The sequence below is a fragment of the Trachurus japonicus genome, chromosome 1 (genome assembly GCF_045865225.1).
Source record: "Trachurus japonicus isolate A0001 chromosome 1, Traja_1.0".
Taxonomy (NCBI): Eukaryota; Metazoa; Chordata; class Actinopteri; order Carangiformes; family Carangidae; genus Trachurus; species Trachurus japonicus.
In genome coordinates, this window is record NC_140907.1 from 39,816,721 (window position 1) to 39,836,978 (window position 20,258).

The 20,258-nt window shown below is 41.2% G+C and overlaps 1 protein-coding gene across 6 annotated transcripts in view; it reads left to right on the top strand.

Moving 5' to 3' along the window:
• LOC146992601 (tau-tubulin kinase 1-like) overlaps nucleotides 1–20,258 on the top strand; it is a 63,728-nt gene that overhangs the window by 34,629 nt on the left and 8,841 nt on the right. For 3 of the 6 annotated variants that reach the window (XM_085787607.1, XM_085787615.1, XM_085787598.1), the window contains 9 exons: nucleotides 309–378; nucleotides 2,934–2,999; nucleotides 3,454–3,546; nucleotides 4,267–4,392; nucleotides 4,482–4,636; nucleotides 6,118–6,328; nucleotides 6,846–7,021; nucleotides 7,872–8,212; nucleotides 9,201–9,382. In XM_085787607.1, coding sequence (XP_085643733.1) covers nucleotides 322–378; nucleotides 2,934–2,999; nucleotides 3,454–3,546; nucleotides 4,267–4,392; nucleotides 4,482–4,636; nucleotides 6,118–6,328; nucleotides 6,846–7,021; nucleotides 7,872–8,212; nucleotides 9,201–9,382 — 1,407 coding nt within the window. In that variant the 5' untranslated portion in view covers nucleotides 309–321. The remainder of the gene's footprint in view (nucleotides 1–308; nucleotides 379–2,933; nucleotides 3,000–3,453; nucleotides 3,547–4,266; nucleotides 4,393–4,481; nucleotides 4,637–6,117; nucleotides 6,329–6,845; nucleotides 7,022–7,871; nucleotides 8,213–9,200; nucleotides 9,383–20,258) is intronic. The other 3 variants (XM_085787581.1, XM_085787572.1, XM_085787590.1) reach the window with 1 other exon arrangement.

Sequence of the window (20,258 nt, forward strand, 5' to 3'; positions counted from 1 at the left end):
TCTCTCTTCTGATTGGCTGAAACCGACCGGTTGTAACTCGAGCTCCACAGAGAAAATAAAGGACAGAGGGAGAAGAAGCTATGGAGTTTATAAAATCCATCCTAGCTTGGATTAACGTTCCCTGAGTTTGAGTTTGAGTTTGCATGATGTTCAGTCTGTATTGATCACCTGTCATCACTTGTTTGATCAATGATTTATGTTCTGTTTCTGTTTTTCTTGTTTTAAATCTGTTCAATGTTTAATGTGTTTTATAATTTTCATCTTTTTTTCCGTTTCAGTGTCTTTTTGTTTTTTGTTTTTCTTTACAGTTCCTTTGGACTTATGATTTTGACGTGCATGCCTCCCGTTTCTCCATCATCTCCATGGTTACCCAGGGATGTGAGTGGTTTCTATAGCAACAGACGGGTCACAGCCGCATCGCCAGCACGACCACCAAAGCAGAAAATGTAAAATGTGATAATGCTTATCAGATCGTCAACACATTTTTATTAATTAACTAACGCACTGGTCAGAAAAGTAGAAAAACAACTTCTTCAGTTTGAAAACACATGAGCTGCAAAAACTCAAGGGAAATGTCCAGGCTAAAGGCTAATGCTAAGCTAACAGTCCATGTGATATTGACATTCTAATAAACCAAACAAACTCAGCTTATTGTCAAACCATTGTCAAACAACTAAAGGCCCCAGACCGGTCCCTCGCTTTATTGTGTCCCCAGAAACACTTCCATTTCAAGAAGAAACATCTGCGTTATCTAATACGACTTATTCAAACAAGTTGACTCAAACATTGGAGACACGTCCCCATCGTCCACGTCCAAACCTACGAGTTTCGTGTGTTTCAGAGCTGAATCACTCAGATTCCTCAGAAAAGTCCTAATAATATTCCAATAACACTACGATGATGAGATTTCCCTTAAAGGGATAGTTCAACATTTAGTCAAATTGGCCCATTGCCATAATCCCTATAGTCATAGCAGTAGGTTCGTTACCTTTAATTGTCGGTGCAAGCTAGTTTTAGAACGGCGGAGCAGAGCCGTGAGCTGCTCAGAGCTACGCTACGGAGGCTCATTATGGGATTTCTTGGTTTCCCTCATCAAACTCATCAAATACACAATCCAACAACTCCACAACGCTCTGGTGGACAAGTTGTGACCTGCACATTCACCACGCTATGAGATAATAACACAACGTTACCACACAGAGTTGTTTTAGAGGGAAATTCATGCAAACCGCTGATGCACGTTGCCTTCAGGGACAGTTTTTCATCAAGCAGTCTCTGTATTTCCCTCTAAAACAACTCTGTCTGGTAACGTTGTGTTATTATCTCATAGCGTGGTGAATGTGCAGCTCACAACTTGTCCACCAGAGCGTTGTGGAGTTGTTGGATTGTGTATTTGATGAGTTTGATGAGGGAAACCGAACCTACTGCTACGACTATAGGGATTATGGCAATGGGCCAATTTGACTAAATGACTGAGACTGAAGTGACATCAGTGTGAAAGCAGCTGAGGCTCCAGTAGAAACAGTAGAGACGGTCTGCTTCCTGTCCAGTAGATCTATCAGATTTTAATTTAATTATTTCAAAGATCAAATATTGAATAAAAGATTGAAATGAAAACAAAGCGGCAGACTGCAGCGACGACGTGGTGTCATGACTCACCGACGGAGTCACGCAGACGGATCTAAATTTACACACAGTGGATCCTCCATTTGTCCACTTTTCAATTCAAGGCACGTCTAACCCAGTTGCTATGGTAACCCAGGCATGTCACAGCATCCCGTTCGCCACATAAAGATGAACGGTATCACCATGGTGACGTGTTAATTGACCCCTCCCCTACACACCCCGCTCCCCTTCCCCTCCATGACCGTGTGGACTCGTGGCTGTGTGGACGCAGCGTGACCCTCTGCTGCTGTTTCATTCAAGTTGTTGAGCAGCAGAACGACATGTAGCGATTCAACAGGATGTAGATTAATGCTGCGTTCATAACAACTCAGAGGTCGGAAATCCCAACTCAAAAATTTCCGACTTCCGACATCATTGCGTTCACGCTGCAGGAACTCGGGAGAAAAAAAAAAAACATGGATACCTGAAGGAAGTTTGGCGTATTGTGGCTCATCGCTGAACAGGAAAAATCAATGCAGCAGTAAATGATGTTTATTTTGGAGGAGAGGAGACGCCGCAGATGAGTGCACATATAATGTTACAGCCTTGATAACAGTTCAACGTTATTTCCGTCACATATGAGGAACACAATTTCACACCATACAACAATCACAGCTTAAAGGGATAGTAGCATTTTTAAAGTGTGGTTGTATGATCTCCAAATAGCCCCTAAGTACTTTAATTGCAGTAGAAGACTCTCTGCACTCCTCCCGTTAGCAACGCCAGCCCATAATAGCCCTGGCCAGAGATTTACAACACACAACTGTTGTGAACAGACCCAAATTTTCGCGGCCTAAAAGAGGTTTTACCTGAAAAAAAATACACAGTTCCATTGGTCGCTATAATATACTGTATATATTGGTATATAATGATACTATCCCTTTATGTAATATAAACGTATTTCATATAGGCTACTGCAATAATACACAAAAATATGCATTCAAACCTCAACAAAGAACTTAAAATGTCTAAATTCTAACCGTTTAAGACGAGGGCCGCCATGTTTTGATGTTGTCGTGACGTCAAGTCGGAAAGTCAGAGCTCTGATATGATACCCGAGTTTCCAACCTGTAATTTCCGAGTTCGACGCCGTTCAATTCATTTTTTACAACTCGGAGCTCGTTTTTTTCCGACTTTCAAGTTGTCTTGAACGCAGCATAAAACCCAACAGTTTGGTGGTTGGAGCAGTTTGTTTGTGGTGGTGCGTTTGTTTGGGTGATGCTCGTTGACGTGAGCGCTCGCTAACTTTGCTCTGTCTCATTGCTCAGCCGAGGACGGTGGCGGGTTTCAGAGGGACGGTTCGTTACGCCTCCGTCAACGCTCACAAAAACAAGGTGAGTGTCGCTCATCGCCTCTCAACTGTTCAATTTAAAGTTACAGTAATTTCACTGCAAAACTCAAATATCTTATCAAGAATATTTGTCTTATTTCTAGTCAAAATGTCTCATTTCTAGTCAAAACTAATCTCTTTCCACTTAAAATAAGACTCATCACCTAAAAATTAACTTGTTTTTAGATCATTTTCACTTGTTTCAAACTAATTTTTATTTTGAAATAAGTAGAAAAATCTGCCAGTGAAAGCAAGTTTTTTGTGCTCCTAATAAGAAAGAAAAACTTGCTTTCACTGGCAGATTTTTCTACTTATTTCAAAATAAAAATTTGTTTGAAACAAGTGAAAATGATCTAAAAACAAGTTCATTTTTAGGTGGTGAGTCTTATTTTAAGTATAATGAGATTAGTTTTGATTAGAAGTGTGTTGAACCATGTGTGTCTCTCCCCCCGCTCCAGGAAATGGGTCGCCATGATGACCTGTGGTCACTGTTTTACATGTTGGTGGAGTTCGCTGTCGGACAGTTGCCATGGCGAAAAATCAAAGATAAGGTCAGAGAGTTTCACCTATATATGTACTCATATACAATTTCCATGTGTGAAATATATGTACACACAAAATATAAATATTTATTTTAAATTGTATTCATTAGAAATTGCAAATAGTTTAACATGTAGTTGTTGATATTGCATGTACAGTATTACATAAACATAAATCCATCCCACTGCCTGTTATATAATGTTGATGTTATAAACAATATGAGACCAGTTTGCAATAAAAAATTCATAGTAAAATCATTAATCATAATTAAGCCTGGATAATTTACACATTATATGATGTTTTTCTAAACTATATATACAATGAATATATAACAGTAACATACACTGTATTAAACATGTTATTACATACAAAGACTAATCATGGACATAATGTGCACAGATAACAAATGCTGTAAAGCCACACATGAGACATATGTAGGTTATAGTAATACATTATTTTGTAGATGCCACATGGCTCATGGCTCCAAAGTTGTTTAAAAAGAATCAATATTACAGGTTTCTCTGCTGCCATGTGGAAATCATTGTACTAGATTAATTACTATTTGTTTATGTGAGACATATTCATGCCCCGCCCTTTGGTAAACCAGTTACATTTGCGATAAAATTAATAGCATGGTCACAGATTGAAGCACTTTGATGGATCCTCATTTATTCACTGCAGCTCAAAGTGTTTTTCTGTCGTTTTTTTTTGTTTGTTTTCTTGTCTTGCAGGAACAAGTTGGTCAGATTAAGGAGCGTTATGACCATAAAATGCTGCTCAAACACATGCCTGCAGAGTTTAATATCTTCCTGGACCACGTCCTGGCCCTCGATTACTACACCAAACCAGACTACCAGGTACCACACCTGTCCGTCTGTCCATCCGTCCGTCTGCAGGACGTCTGCGGCTTCAGATCATTGACTCCATCTTGTCATTGTTGTTTCAGCTGCTGATGTCAGTGTTTGAGAACAGCATGAAGGAGCGAATCATCACCGAGAACGAGCCTTTTGACTGGGAGAAGGGAGGAAGTGATGTCACGTTGTCAACCAGTGCCTCCACCCAACCACAGCACAACACCAGACCCACCGCCGCCATGGTGGGGTAAGAACCAAGACCCTGAACGCCTCCTGAACCGGAAGCAAACAGGAGAAGGAGTTCTCAGAGTTGATCATTTATAAATCCAAACTGAACAAACTCTTGGTGGTAGAGAAAGGGTCAGGGATACGCCAACATTTTTTTTTTTCGTGTCTTGCTTCCCTCCCGAGTCCATGACCAGCAGATAGACACCATCCTTTCGACTGTGCGTGCAGTAACAAGGGAGATAGAGCCGTATTGCCCGTAATAACCTTAGCTCAAACACGGGAAGTGTATAGGTAGTGTTAGCCTGCCTCCATTTAAAGTCGCTAATTAGCTTAGCTCAAACACTGGAAGTGTATGGGTAGTGTTAGCCTGCCTCCACCTAAAGTCGCTAATTAGCTTAGCTCAAACACTGGAAGTGTATAGGTAGTGTTAGCCTGCCTCCTACCTGAGCCGAAATCAGCAGTCAGAAGCTGATTTCATTTTAGCTCTAAACTCTGTAAATATATCACGTTATCCACATTTCAAACATGTTTAGGTGAGAAAGTAGCCGTTTAGATCAGCAGTGTGTCGTTAATTTGTCTAAATACCAGCTGTTTACAACATTGTTCGGACAAATTCGGCACTACTCAAGCTAGCCGTTGACCAACGCACTTCTGGTTACTTTCACAAAATAAAACACCCGGCCGTTGCCCTTTACATACAGAAAACCATGAGGCTAGAATTTGTGCTTTTACTTTGAAATAGGAAGCTAACCTACCCTCGATGTAGCTAGCTTGAACCAAAATAAAGCGTCTTTGCTTGAACCCTCCGTTTTGACCGATCTCGTCCCGTTACCGGCATTTGACCGCTCAAGATGCCTTACCGGAGAGTTTTGTCAGCTCTGAGACGAAGATCGGCCCGCCGGTTTCCCTTTAGAGTTGCTGAAGAGTTTCTCTGATGACTTTAGGTGGAGGCAGGCTAACACTACCTATACACTTCCAGCGTTTGAGCTAAGCTAATTAGCGACTTTAGGTGGAGGCAGGCTAACACTACCTATACACTTCCAGCGTTTGAGCTAAGCTAATTAGCGACTTTAGGTGGAGGCAGGCTAACACTACCTATACACTTCCAGTGTTTGAGCTAAGCTAATTAGCGACTTTAGGTGGAGGCAGGCTAACACTACCTATACACTTCCAGTGTTTGAGCTAAGCTAATTAGCGACTTTAGGTGGAGGCAGGCTAACACTACCTATACACTTCCAGTGTTTGAGCTAAGCTAATTACGGGTGATACGGCTCTATCTCCCTTGTTACTGCACGCACAGTCGAAAGCATGGTGTCTATCTGCTGGTCATGGATTCAGGAGTGAGGCAAGACACGAAAAAAAAAAATGTTGCATCTTTTTAATGAGATGCAGTTCTGACATTTACACAACTAATCTCCTTCTGTGTCCTTATTCTCTGGTACACTCTGTTAATCCTCAGCCTGTTCTGAAGTGAAACCTTCTGATGTTTCCCGTCCACAGAGCCATCGTGACGCCAGTTCCTGGAGATCTTCAGCGGGAGAACACCGATGACGTTCTGCAGGACGAACATCTCAGCGATCAAGAAAACGCCCCGCCGGCGCCGCCCAGTCGACCGCCCGGGGAGACGGGTGTCCAGCAGGCCGGAGAAACAGGAGAGGCTTGGGAGGACACGGACTTCAATCGCAACAGACTCAGGATCAGCCTGAACAAGGTTTGGACTGAACAGTTTTAGGAGGTTCTGACCCTGTTGGTTTAAATCTTAATCTACCCATAACTGTGCGTTCACACCAAAAGCTTCCAAAGCGTCAAAAACGCTCGAGGCTGGGCGTCAGACAAGACAGCTCCCAAAACGGCAAATATTTTCAGCCGCTTTGGCCGCTCGTCACGTGACTAACATCAAAGTTCGATCGCGGTAGTCACTGGGGAGCCGAAATACAAAAAAAAGGCAGCCGACGGACCTCTCTATTCTGACAGGTTGCCGCCGGTTGCCGCTTAACCGCGTCATAGCTAATTACCCTAAAGTTAACCGTGGCTCAACTTCTCGTCTGGTGACGCTTTGGACGCTTTGGACGCTTTGGAAGCTTTGGAAGCACGGCGACGCCTGTTGACGCTTTGGACGCTCAGTGTCACCGGGCTCTCATTGAAAATGAATTTCTTCTGGCGTTTTGACGCTTTGGAAGCTTTTGGTGTGAACGCACAGTAAGACATTCCTTCTTGTTCTCCCTCAGGGGGCTCAGGAGGAGGATGGAGGAGGTCGGTCGGTGTGTCCGGTGTCGCCGGTTCGAGGCGGAGTGCCGGAGTCGCCGACAGGCCAGGGTCGGTCTTTGCGGTACCGCCGGGTCAACAGCCCCGAATCCGACCGGCTGTCTGCTGCAGAGGGCCGGGCCGACGCCTACGGACAGAGGTGACGTTAACCTACAGGAAACAACTGCAGGAGGCTGCTTTCTTAAAACAGAGGTGTCAATTAGAGGAAGGAATATTGTAGTTGAGATAAGGAACAACAACGACATAAAGGTGTACAGATGGAAGAAAAGACTTGAACTTGGAGAGTGAAGACTTCCATGCTGCTAATTAAGATGAAACTTGATGCAGACTTTCACTCAATGACTTGTGTTACTTGATTTGGCTTGAGTTTAACTTCTCTCACAGAATTTGGGACTTGACTTGAGTACTTGATATGGCTGAGCTGAAGGACTTTAAAATGACTTGGGCACGTTCTCAAAGTTGTGTACTTGTCACCCGACTTGACTTGGACTTGTCTCAACTGACTTGAGACTTAATATTCAACTTAAAACTGGCTTGAGTCTTGATTTGAAACTCTTTTGACAAAACTTGTGACTTGGTAAGTTATGGCCCAAAGATTCGACTCATTTTCTGAGAAGAGTTGTGTCTTGACTAGTTCATGATTTAAGTACATACGACTTTTGACTTTTGATCTTTGGATTTGACCTGAACCGACTTGAGTCTTGACTTGAGATTCCTTTTGACAAAACTTGCTCCAGTGACCTAAAACTTTACACTTGCTCTAAGGGTTTCCAAACCAAATTTGGACTTGGGTTGACTAACGTTTGACTTTAACCTCTTTGTATTCTAAGACCTTGGACTTGACTGGGACTTGTCTTGGGGGACTTGGGACCTGATTTAGTCATTCATTTGAGACATAATCTGAACTTGTCTTTAAAGACTGAAGATTGGACTTTGTGTTGCTTGAGTCTTCCCTTGATGACATGCATGACTGGACTTGTGTCCTCCAGGTCAAGGATGGACATTCTGGGATCTCCGTCTCGCCACGTCTACTCCTCCCAGCCGGCTCAGATGCTGTCCGTCGATCCAGGTTGCCGTGGCGATCGACACATCAGCGGCCGTCAGGAGGTGTCGGTGGCGTCCGTTGACCAGGAGGCGCACAGCAACGCCTTCATCCGCTCCGTCCCGCTGGCCGAGGAGGAGGACTTCGACAGCAAAGAGTGGGTGATCATCGACAAAGAGACGGAGTTGCGAGACTTCCAGCCGACCACATCGGGAACGACTGATGAGGAGCCTGAGGAGCTCCGCCCGCTGGAGGAGCAGGAGGAGAGGAGGAGGCTCAGAGCTGGAGGTAGGAGCTCCTGTACACATCTTTGTTTGAACTGTGATTACATAACTAGTGTTATTAGTGTTTAAGGCAAGGCAAGGCAAGGCAAGGCAGTTTTAGTTGTATAGCCCGTTTTTACAAACAGTTTGTCTCAAAGGGCTTTACATGGCATCACAACAGCATCCTCTGTCCTTAGACCCTCACATCCACTGAGGAAAAACTCCATGGAAAACCCTTTTAACAGGGAAAAATCTGAGAAACCTCAGGGTGAGCAACAGAGGAGGGATCCCTCACCCAGGACGGACAGACGTGCAATAGATGTTGTTACAGACAAGAAAACAGTTTATAGTTTGTGACACAGAATGTGAGAAACATGGAAATGTTAACAAGAGTTGATGAAGGCAGCTTCTGGTGGGGGGGGGCTCCAGTTGAACCTGTTTATAGTCCACCAAATACAGTTTTGTCAGACAGAACTTGTTGTTCTATCTAATTTCAATCACTCCTAATTTTATTTGAAGCTCATAGCTGCCTGCTAATTTCCATCCGTCGTCCCTTGACAGTCGCAGACAATACGGTTATATGATACGATAACGACAGAATAAAGTGTAGCGCGTTTTCAGTTGATCCAGGACATGGTAAGCCGAGCTAGGCTGTTAGGACAGTGGTCAAACCATCAACTTTAGCTCCAAGGCGTTGGTCAGCAGATAGCTCCAGCCTGCTAACTGCTGCTAAAACAACAAGGTCTCATTGTTTTGTTTTGATTTCCACACTTGTTTGACAAACAACTACAACATGTAAAATCAGAGTCATTCAAAGGCGGATGATTTCTCTGTTGCAGGGCTAGCTAGCTAGGAGAAAGTCTTTATTGATGACCACGCTGTTTGAAAAATTATAGTTCTGCATTAGCTATTTACCATGATAACCATCAGGACCATGTTATTTGATGTAATTCAATCTGTTTGAATTTCGGGTCCATACACATAAAAATATTCATGTTTTTGTTTTCCTGAAGCCGGGGAGCTGGCGGTTCGTCCAAAGACTCACACCAGGGAGAGCAGCCGAGGGATGCTAACGCTAACGGAGGAGGAGGCGTCGAGGAGGAGCGGTGGAAGCCCCGCCCAGTCGCCCTGTCACTCGCTGCCGTCAGGACGACCCCGCCGGAGAGAGTCAGAGCCCATTGGACCTCAAAGACCGGTAAGAGAACCAGCCAGCCAATCAGAGGAGAGCTGAGCTCTCTGACGGCATGTTGGTGGACAGATGAGCCGAGCGGACGGCCGCTGCACCGACGTTATGATTTATAACTGGGCAGCTGCTCCGCCTCATTCATCCGTCCGTCAGCATGTATCTTAAAGGACAAATCCAGCCTGATCGCAGCGTTCTGCTGATTCCTGCTGTTGAGCAAGGCACTAGTACACTACCACACTACTACACCGCCAGCTGCTGCAGTGGAGCTGCAGCACAGACCAGACTGTGGTTGTACAGAAGCACGTCAGTAGATAGGAATAGAAATAGAACTAGAGAATGCATTTCCTGAAGGAAATACGGGTACAGCTGAATAAATTGTTGAAACTATGCTGAATTAAGTGAAGAAACTGCTGAAGAAATCTTGAAGAGATGAAACAATATATGAAGAGTATGAAATGGTTGGAAATTACTAGAATTGTTGACGATTTGACGAACCATTACTAATATAGATGAAACAATATCTGAAGAGTAAAGGTAGAAGATGAAAGACGGAGGAGCAGGCCGGAGATGTATGAAATGGGTGGTAATTACTTGAATTGGCGAAGAATAGTATGAATGAATTGAAAAGCTTGAGTCTACTCAAATAAGTTTAAAACTGGTGGCTTGAAAACATTGTTGAACCATTACCAATATAGATGAAACAATATCTGAAGAGTAAAAGTATAATAATATAGAAGTTGTTACAATCCTTTAAAGGGAAGAATAAGTTAGAATAACTACATCATATCTGAAGGCTAAAAGTCGAGCATCTATTTTTACCCTGACATTTTTTTGTTTTACTTTTAGGAAATCACATGCTTTTTCATATATTCCAAGTGTCAATAATGGACAAACATGCTGCTTTATGCAAATGCAACTTTATTATACATAAACCAATGACAAATATTGTCAATATGTCATCAATGGCTTCAAAGCTCCATTGATAAAAACCTTGATGCCTCCATCAGTGGAAACTGTAGCAGAGATGATACAGACTGAGACTGAAGCTGATTCGTTCCCACCAGTGGATTTAAACTGTGGGTTAGAGGCAGTGGTGGACAGTAACAGAGTAAATTTACTTGAGTACTGTACTTCAGTACATATCCAGAGGATTTGTACTTTACTTAGAGTATTAGATTTCTTTGGTACTTATTACTCTTACTTGAATACATTTCCAAGACAAATATTTGTACTTTTACTGGAGTTAATAAGTAGGAAGGCTGAAAAGTACTGGTTACTTTCAGGTCTTTTTCTAAAATCCTATTGGACACAAGCTGTGTTTGTCTGTGAAGGAAACCCTAACCCCTAAAAGCAGCACATCAGTGCAGCTGAGCAGCAAAGAGTTCATTCTCACTAACAAGAGTTAAAAGCTCCTTACATTCATTTACAAACAATTAGAGTCATTCATTGATGTGAAGAATAAGACATTTACTCTTACTCTTACTTTTACTTAAAGTACATTTAAAAGCAAGTACTTTTTTACTCTTACTCGAGTAACATGTCGACTGAGCTACTTTTACTTGTAACGGAGTAAATTTTGACCAGTAGTATTTGTACTCTTACTCAAGTACTGGGGTTGAGTACTCTGTCCATCTCTGGTTAGAGGTCACAATAACAGATAGTGGTTAGTATTGTGTTAACTTTGACGGCCCTTATATACGGCGTTACAAACAGAAAACAACATGAAACAGTTTAGTGAAAGCAGAACCTCTGTTACCTGGCAACTAGACACATCTGGACATCAACGGTCCGGTCGATGAGCGCGACGAGCAGCGAACATGTGGATTCAGGCTGGAAGTGTCCTTTAAAGGCAGACGGGCTCCTGCTCCCGGGAGTTTGTCTGCAGGTTCACGGCAGCGTCGTCCTGCAGCTGCACCGTGTGTCACACGCAGTCCAACAAAACGCAAACCCGCTAACGATGTGAAGCTGATCAGACTCCTTCAGCTTCAGATGTTTCAGTTTGAGTCAATAAATAAGAAGCTGAAACATCTGGATCTGTCCCGCGACTGCCTGTGACACGTCAACATCTGTCCTCCGTCCAGCTGTGGGGACGCTGCTGCCGTCTCCTCCTCCTTTGTCATTGGAGCTGAGTTTAAAATCTTTTTTTCCATTTCTTTGTTTTTCTATTTTATTTTTTCCATGACTTTTTTTTATTGCTTTGGACCATTGTTTTATTTTGAAGGAGTGGATGAGGAAGACACGATGGGTTGATGACGCTCTCATCCTTTGTGGTTCTGCTATGTTCTCTGAGTCAACACTAACAAACACACACACCACACACACACACAGTTTACCATAAAAAGGTAATGAAAACGTTGGCGTTTGTTGGTGTTGACTCCATCACAGACCTGAAGCTTCTCAACCACGACCAGAATTTCTTAACCAAGTGGTCTAATCAGTTTATTTTCCATGACCATGATGTAGAAGCTGGAAAGCCTTTTTCTGAAAGCGTTGGAGCTTCAACACTTAAGTTCAGCATCTTCAAAAGATTTGACCAGTCCTCTTAAAGCCCCAGTGTGTAACTTATTTGTCTTTTTATTATCAAAAATCAAACATGTCTTTCATAAATACGTATTTCACTGAAGTCGAATACAAATGAAAGCTTTCTGGTTCCTTAGAATGAGTTGTTACAAGTCGTTACAAATACATAAGTGGGCGACGCACCGAACCGAGGCGGCCATGTTGCATCCTGACCGTAGGTAACCACGGAAGCGGCCTGTTAAAACTGTCACCACTGTGTAGTGTGAGGAAGGACGGAGGCACTGGTGTTGCATTCAGGTGCAGTCAGGCAGACGGCCGTCGGCAAACCAACTGGATGTCATTTTACTCCACCAGAGAAAGACGGTAAAACAATACCACATCACCATGACAACATATTGTCACGTGTATTGTTTTGCCTCGTGCTGGCGGACCACTTGTTTACATAGACGCTTGTTTATCCTGTTACATGCAGCGCCTGTTGTCTGTCTGACGTCTGCCCCATTTCACGTGAATGCAACATCAAGAATACGTTCAGATATGCAACCGCACCGCTAGATGGGGGAATTCCTACATACTGGGGCTTTAAGTTAATTTAGAGAAGTAAAGGTGTTGGTGGATAAGAGTCATGGTTTGTTTGTGCAGCTCATTTAACAGATGAGGGAAATTAAAAGTAAGAATATAAAACACACACAGATTTACAATAAACAAACAACGTTGTAAAAGGTGACATTAGGCAGTGGGCAGTTTGAAAAGGAGACTTTAAACTGGCTTGTCTGACATCGCCTGGTCATAGCAGTTAATGTTTTTTTTAATTCACCCATCCTGATCTCATTGAAAAGATTTCTCCCACTGTGCTGCAAGTTTTTGTTTTCAATAATCCTCCCGTAAGACTTCCTGCTTTTAGACTTGAGTCTTATTTTCCCTGAACTTCTGTGTGAACTCCACCTCCGTCTTCTTGTAACAAAGCCGTGGATTCCTACTATTATATTACACCCACAGTTCAGCTCAGATTCAGCAGTTTAAATAAAGATTGTTTGATGTCGTCATGTTCAGTTCTCAGTTACAGACACAACAGAATAAGACGAGAGATCTTTCTCAGGTTTTAGTAGTGGCTGGATGTGAGATGCTGCTGTCTGCTGGACTGGTCACAGTTTAAACACATGCGGTGCTGGGATGGCCAGTTTCTTTAAAAACAAAGAAAAACACGCACTCTCCAAAAAACTTTCAGGAACAAACTGAAGAGGTGCACGGCCAAAAGTTGCACTTAAAGAAAAAGAAGAGAGGCCAGCAGCACTCATGTCCTTCTCATTGTTTTTTATTGCAAACTGCGTCGGCACTTAACACACACACAGACCGGTTTCGACAACGTCTTCCTCAGTGTGCCTAACCCTTGATGTCGTCATGATCCATTAGAGTCCGTTCAGTTCTCAGTTACAGACACAACAGAATAAGACGATAGGTCTTTCTCAGGTTTTAGTCGTGTGAGATGCTGCTGTCTGCTGGACTGGTCACAGTTTAAACACACGCAGTGCTGAGATTTCAGCCAGTTTCTTTGTCACCACTGCAACATGTTTGCATCATGTAGAAGGAGCTGAAGGTGTTAGAGGTCATTAGAAGGTTTTACAAACACAAACCCTATTATTTCTTCATGTTGAGTCACTTTCTTCGCAGTCGAGTGTTTGCTGAACCGACGACTGGACTGGTCTTTGTTGTTATCGTCAGACGTGTCAACCTGTTGTAGATGAACAAACTCCTGATGGTTCTTCACGGTTCATGTGCTCAGTCCGTTGGTCTCTGTGATGTTGACGTTAATGTTTGGGTCTTTGCATCAACACAAACTTTGCGTTATGAGCGTGGTTTAGAAATGAAAACCAGAAACTCATGTTGTTCTGATGAAAACCTGCAACAACCACAATAACATCTGTCCAAATAAACACTCCACAAATCTTCTCTGAAAAACTTTAAAAAAAACATTTAAATCTTTCATCATTTGTTTCAAACTAATACGGAGGCCTTAAAAGGTCCTGAAAAGTAACAACTAATATTATATATATATATTTTTTTAATAAATCAAATCTTTCAGGACTTTCTGGGCTTCCATAAAATGAAGGTGAACACAAAAAAGAAAGAAAAGAGTTTATGGAAAAACTAATATCTATAAATATTAAATAATGGGGTAAATACATAAACAGGTCATCTAAATCATAGAATTCAAAATAGTTACTTTAAAAAGTTGAAAGCGAAGCAGCTTAAAACAAATAAAACATGAGCTCTTTGTTATGGAGGATCAAAACTGACTACATGTAAAAAAAAAAATAAAAAAAAAGTGAAATAAATGAATAAATGAAAAATTGATGACAACAACAACAATATGAACAAACAACATCCTGATGAGTGTCTTTAGCGTTTGTCCTGAAGGTGGCGCTAGAGAGTTGTTAAAGCTTCATCCTGGACATTTTTCATGACATTTAGATTTTGAACTTTTGCTTTGTTCTTTGTGTTTTTTTTGTAATGTGTGTATGTGTGTGTGCACTTGTGTATATTTTCTGGAGGCGTTGTCCCGGAGGAAAGGTCAGGGGTCGTGGGAGTTGTTAGGATTCAACCACAGCTGGTGAAATGAATGTGGAATTGTTTGAATTTCACATTTATTTGACGTTTTATGTTTTCAGATTCTATTTGAATTCTCCCTCTGCAGGAATTTTCTTCATGAGTGTGATTTATTATTTCCTTTTATCCATTTCTGCTTTTCTTTCTTTTCTTTTCTTTTTGTTTGTTTGTTTGTTTTAAATACATGTATGTGACCATTTGATTTTTTATTCATGCACTTATGGTTAAGTCAGGTTTGATCCTCCATACTGGTGGCTGCTGTATTATTATTATTCCATCATCACTGATATTTCACTTTACCTGCAGAGTAACATCTTCTCTGTTAGCGACACTAGTCCAGCTCTGCTTCGATTTTCTATTTTTTTTTCTCCTTCCTTTTTATTTATTTTCCGTTGTCGGAAATTGTCACCACCGTTAACAACTTCGGAGCGACGGCTGGCTGCCATTCTCTTTTTTACTCCTCTCCAATTCTTCCCCCCACCCCTCCCCCCTTCCACATAACTACTGACGCCTTTGCCCCCCCAACTTTATCGCTTTAAAAGTACACAGTATGTCGAGTTTGACTCACCTGAGGAGACAGAGAAAAGGTGCGAGGGTGCCATTGGGACAACACGAGAAGAAATAAAGTGATGTTTCGGGGTAAGCACAGTTTAGGAATAGTCCTTTACCTCTGTTCTCTCACTCAGTTTCTGTTCCTCCTCTTCCTTTTTCCTTCTGTTCAGACATTCTCCTCCCTTTATTTTTCCTCCGTTGTGTGTCTGTGTTGTGTGTGCTTGATGACTCCATCTCTTCTTTTGTGTTCCCTGTTTTCTTTTTTGCATCTCCAATGGTAGATTTCTATTATTTTTTTGTTTGGTTTTGTTTTGTTTTGTTTTGTTTTGTTTTGTTTTGTTTTGTTTTGTTTTCCTTCAGAAATCAAACGCTCACTCTGTCAGTTGTCCAGGCTCAGACTGTTGTTGTTGTAGACTAGTGATGATTCAGTATGTGCAGTGCTCGTGCTGGTGACTTTGTGTCTTTTTAAAGTGCTTCTTTCTTTGTGGGGGAGAAATATTGTCATCATCATTTTTCCAGATAGGGGGATGCTAGTCTGACCAATCTGGCAACCCACCCAGCAGCTAACGAACACAGTCTATTAGCTCCCGTTAACCTCCTCCTGTATCTGTATCTGTATCTAGTCTGTGATATCATGTGTAGCTGTAGACAGGGTGCCAGATATTACACCAACACTCTCCCCAGGCCCCGCCCCCTCCTCGCCATCTTTGACCAATCAGCTGAAGGCTTTAGATGCGAGAGCACTGCAAAAACTCAAATATCTTACCAAGAATATTTGTCTTATTTCTTGTCAAAATGTCTCATTTCTAGTCAAAACTAATCTCTTTCCACTTAAAATAAGACTCATCACCTAAAAATTAACTTGTTTTTAGATCATTTTCACTTGTTTCAAACTAATTTTCACTTGAAATAAGTAGAAAAATCTGCCAGTGAAAGCAAGTTTTTTGTGCTTGTAATAAGAAAGAAAAACTTGCTCCACTATCAGATTTTTCTACTTATTTCAAGTGAAAATTTGTTTGAAACAAGTGAAAATGATCTAAAAACAAGTAAATTTTTAGGTGATGAGTCTTATTTTAAGTAGAATAAGATTAGTTTTGACTAGAAATTAGACATTTTGACAAGAAATGAGACAAATATTCTTGGAAAGATTTTGAGTTTTTGCAGTGAGAGCACCAATCAGCTGAAGGCTTTAGATGCGGGAGCACTGCAAAAACTCAAATATCTTACCAAGAATATTTGTCTTATTTCTTGTCAAAATGTCTCATTTCTAGTCAAAACTAATCTCATTCTACTTAAAATTAGACATATCACCTAAAAATGAACTTGTTTTTAGATCATTTTCACTTGTTTCAAGCAGATTTTCACTTGAAATAAGTAGAAAAATCTAATAGCGGAGCAAGTTTTTCTTCCTTATTACAAGCACAAAAAACCTGCTTTCACTGGCAGATTTTTCTACTTATTTCAAAATAAAAATACGCTTGAAACAAGTGAAAATGATCTAAAAACAAGTTGATTTTTAGGTGATGAGTCTTGTTTTAAGTGGAAAGAGATTAGTTTTGACTAGAAATTACATATTGACTAGAAATAAGACAAATATTCTTGGAAAGATTTTGAGTTTTTGCAGTGAGAGGGGGCAGGAAGTCAAACCAGAGTGTTGGGAAGTAGCTGTAGTTAAACATAGCATTGATTTTTTGTACACACATGTCTGTTTCCTGCTTATATTAACCCCTTCCTTTCCCTCCCTCTCTGTGATTGGTGTGTTTGCAGTTGGAGGAGGAGCGGCACCACGCGGCGCGGCCCAATCAGCTGCGGCGGCTGGCCTCCTACGTCTTCTCCTCCTCCACGCTGGAGACGGAGCAGTATCCCCACGGAGGAGCAGCAGGCAGCTTCATCCAGAGGAGCCGCTCCGCCGAGAGCAGCCCCGCCCACATCATCACCGCCGCCACCGCCAACTCGGCGCGGCGGCGGCACGGCACGCTGCCGACGCCCGGCAGCCCGCGCAGCAGACACTCGTACCTGAACGCCTCGCGGACACATCTGCAGCAGATGTTAGCCAAGCTCATGAACAAGAACAACAACAGCTGAGAGAACTGAGAGACACGGACTCAGTCACGTGACCTACACACACATGTGAAATACACACTGACTGACGCACACACACACACACATTTACACACACACACACACGCAGGGTGCATCAAACCATTGTTGTGGCCCAGGGAACTTTTTGTCCCCGTACATCTACACTGCAAAAACTGAAAATCTTTCCAAGAATATTTGTCTTATTTCTTGTCAAAATGTCTCGTTTCTAGTCAAAACTAGTTTTAGTTTAGTTTAGTGTGTTTATTTCGGCCTTATAAAATAGACAAATATAAAGGTATAAAAAACAAATCAGAACAAAAACACAACAAGCAATACAATTCACTTTGACCGAAAAGGTGTAAGAGGCTGAAGCTTATCCTACCCTTCTTAAATTAACATTTTCCGTTCACTCATTTTTTATTTTTTTACCGAATTTTTTACAGAAACTAAACTCTTTTCATTTAAAATGAGACTCGTCACCTAAAAAATAACTTGTTTTTAGATCATTTTCACTTGTTTCAAACTAATTTTCACTTGAAATAAGTAGAAAAATGTGCCAGTCAAAGCAAGTTTTTTGTAGAAAGAAAGAAAAACTTGCTCCACTATCAGATTTTTCTACTTATTTCAAGTGAAAATCAGCTTGAAAGAAGTAAAAAGTGTCTAAAAACAAGCTGCTTTTTATGTGATGAGTCTTATTTTAAGTAGAATGAGATTTGTTTTGACTAGAAATAAGACAAATATTCTTGGTGAGATATTTGAGTGTTGATCACAGACTGATCCACTGTAATTAATGGCATCAGTTGACGACGGTAATAATTTAATTATTGATCCATTTGCAAAAACTTTAAATTTGTTTTATTGTCAATAAATTGTCAGAAATGGTCATAAAGTATGTGGAGGACCAGGGATGCCACAGGAAAAGTAAAAAAAAAAAAAGCACTTCCTTAATTTCATGTTTAAATAGATATTTAAAAAAAGAAAAATATTTACAAATACAAAATTTTATTTATGAATTAATAATTAAATTTGAAAAGAAAATAAGATGAAGTAAAAAGAAATGCAAGAAATATTTACTGATAATTAATTTATAAATAATTATCACAATGTTAATCTATGAAATTGAAATTGAGGAAACACTTGAAAATTCATGTCCTCATTTAGTTAAGCTGCTCATGAAATAGAAAGTCATTTATTAGTTTTAAAGGGATAGTTCACTCAAAATTGAAATTTCTCATGTGGACTAAGGGCTGGGAGAAGTTTCAGAGTCCTCCGTGGCTTCTCTGAGTTACAGGGGGTCTCGGCGTAGCAGTGCATGTCCATATGACGCTTGCAAATGGATACTAACTGTCTTCGTAACAAAAAGACACACCCAAAAACATCCAAATACCTCCATGCTGCTCGTATGTAATGTCCGTCTTGTATTGAAGCCCCGACATGAGAAATTGTCCCGAAAAAAATTAAATAAGTCTATATTTCAAGCTTCAATACAAGAGGGACATTACATACGAGCAGCATGGAGGTATTTGGATGTTTTTTGGTGTGTCTTTTTGTTACGAAGACAGTTGGTATCCATTTGCAACCGTCATATGGACATGCACTGCTACGTCGAGACCCCCTGTAACTCAGAGAAGCCACGGAGGACTCTGAAACTTCTCCCAGCCCTTAGTCCACATGAGGGGGAGGAGATAATGAGTGGAATTTAATTTCATTTTGGGTGAACTATCCCTTTAATGCCATTATTTTGAAATGGCAACCAGTGCGGAAGTGTTGGAAGTGTCACAATGTGGACACAATGTCAAAGAAATGATTGATTTCATATGTTTATTTGCTGGTTTTGAGCCCCTGGTGACTCTGCACACACACACACACATTAAAACAGACACTTTAGTCAAACACAGCAAGCCATATTACTGTCACACACACACACACACACACACACACACACACACACACACACACACACACACACACACACACGTAGCTCTACCAACTTCAAGCAGAGGAACAGAAGAAGAGGATTAAAGTGCTGACGACAGGAAATATTTTCCATGCAATAAACTCTACGAAGCCTCCTGCAAACCTGCCACACATCTGGCAAACTGCTGGAAATAATGTGAAACTGAAATATTTCCTTCTTGTTTCTGTGAAGAGGAGGAGGAAGAGGAAGAGGAGGAGGAGGAAGAGGAGGAAGAGGAGGAGCGTGAACAGAGTGGGGCTGCTAACAGACTGTTAAGCTTTACAGTATCTGTGCATTTATTTATTTATTTATGTATTTTATTTGTTTTTTTGTGTCGTTTTTCCCGCTTTTTCCCGCTGATCGTCGAGGAATGCAGGTCGTCCACGGCGATCCAGTTTTTTGCACCGAGACTTTGGAGACGTTTGGCGTTCAACAACCCCTCGATCGCAATACGCCGACTCACCGCCGCCGCTTCACATCTCGTCTTCACCGACATAAAACCAGTGACCTGAACGCCTCGCTCCGATTCTCGCGGTGTAAAACGTCGCGTGTGAAGGCGTCGTTTAAAGAAAACTGTTACTGTGCTGGGTCTCTGGGTGGAAGTACGGTGGCCCACAAGGTGCAAATATTAAATAAGAAAAAAAAAATTCGCAAAAAAAGAAAAGAAAACAACAACGTGGCAACATTTTTAAAAAACGAAATCACACATAAAAAAGACAAAATAATAATTTCACTAAATAAATTCACAAAAAGCAAAACGTGACAGTAGAGCAGAAATAAAACAAACGTAAGGACATCACAGTATTCATTTTATATAAATGTTAAATGTTTATATAAATGTTTCAAAAAGGTATTAAAAACATTAGTGACAGTAATAGATTCAACACACAACATTCAACCCTATAGAAATCAAAACAACAGGCACAGTTCTTCAAAAACACGTTAAGGAACAAAAAGAAAACTAAAAAACTTTTAGCGGAATGTCGCAAATTACCGGTTTTTATTTGCTGGAAGGTTGAGAAATCTTTATCAAAACTGAAATGTTTTATTTTGCAAAGGCAACAAGCGGGTGCTCACCTGCATCGTCTCACCCTGAGCCTGCTCCGTTTGTTTAAATCTAATTTTCTAAATTGGGAAACGTCACAGTGTGATTGGCTGTTGTTGGTC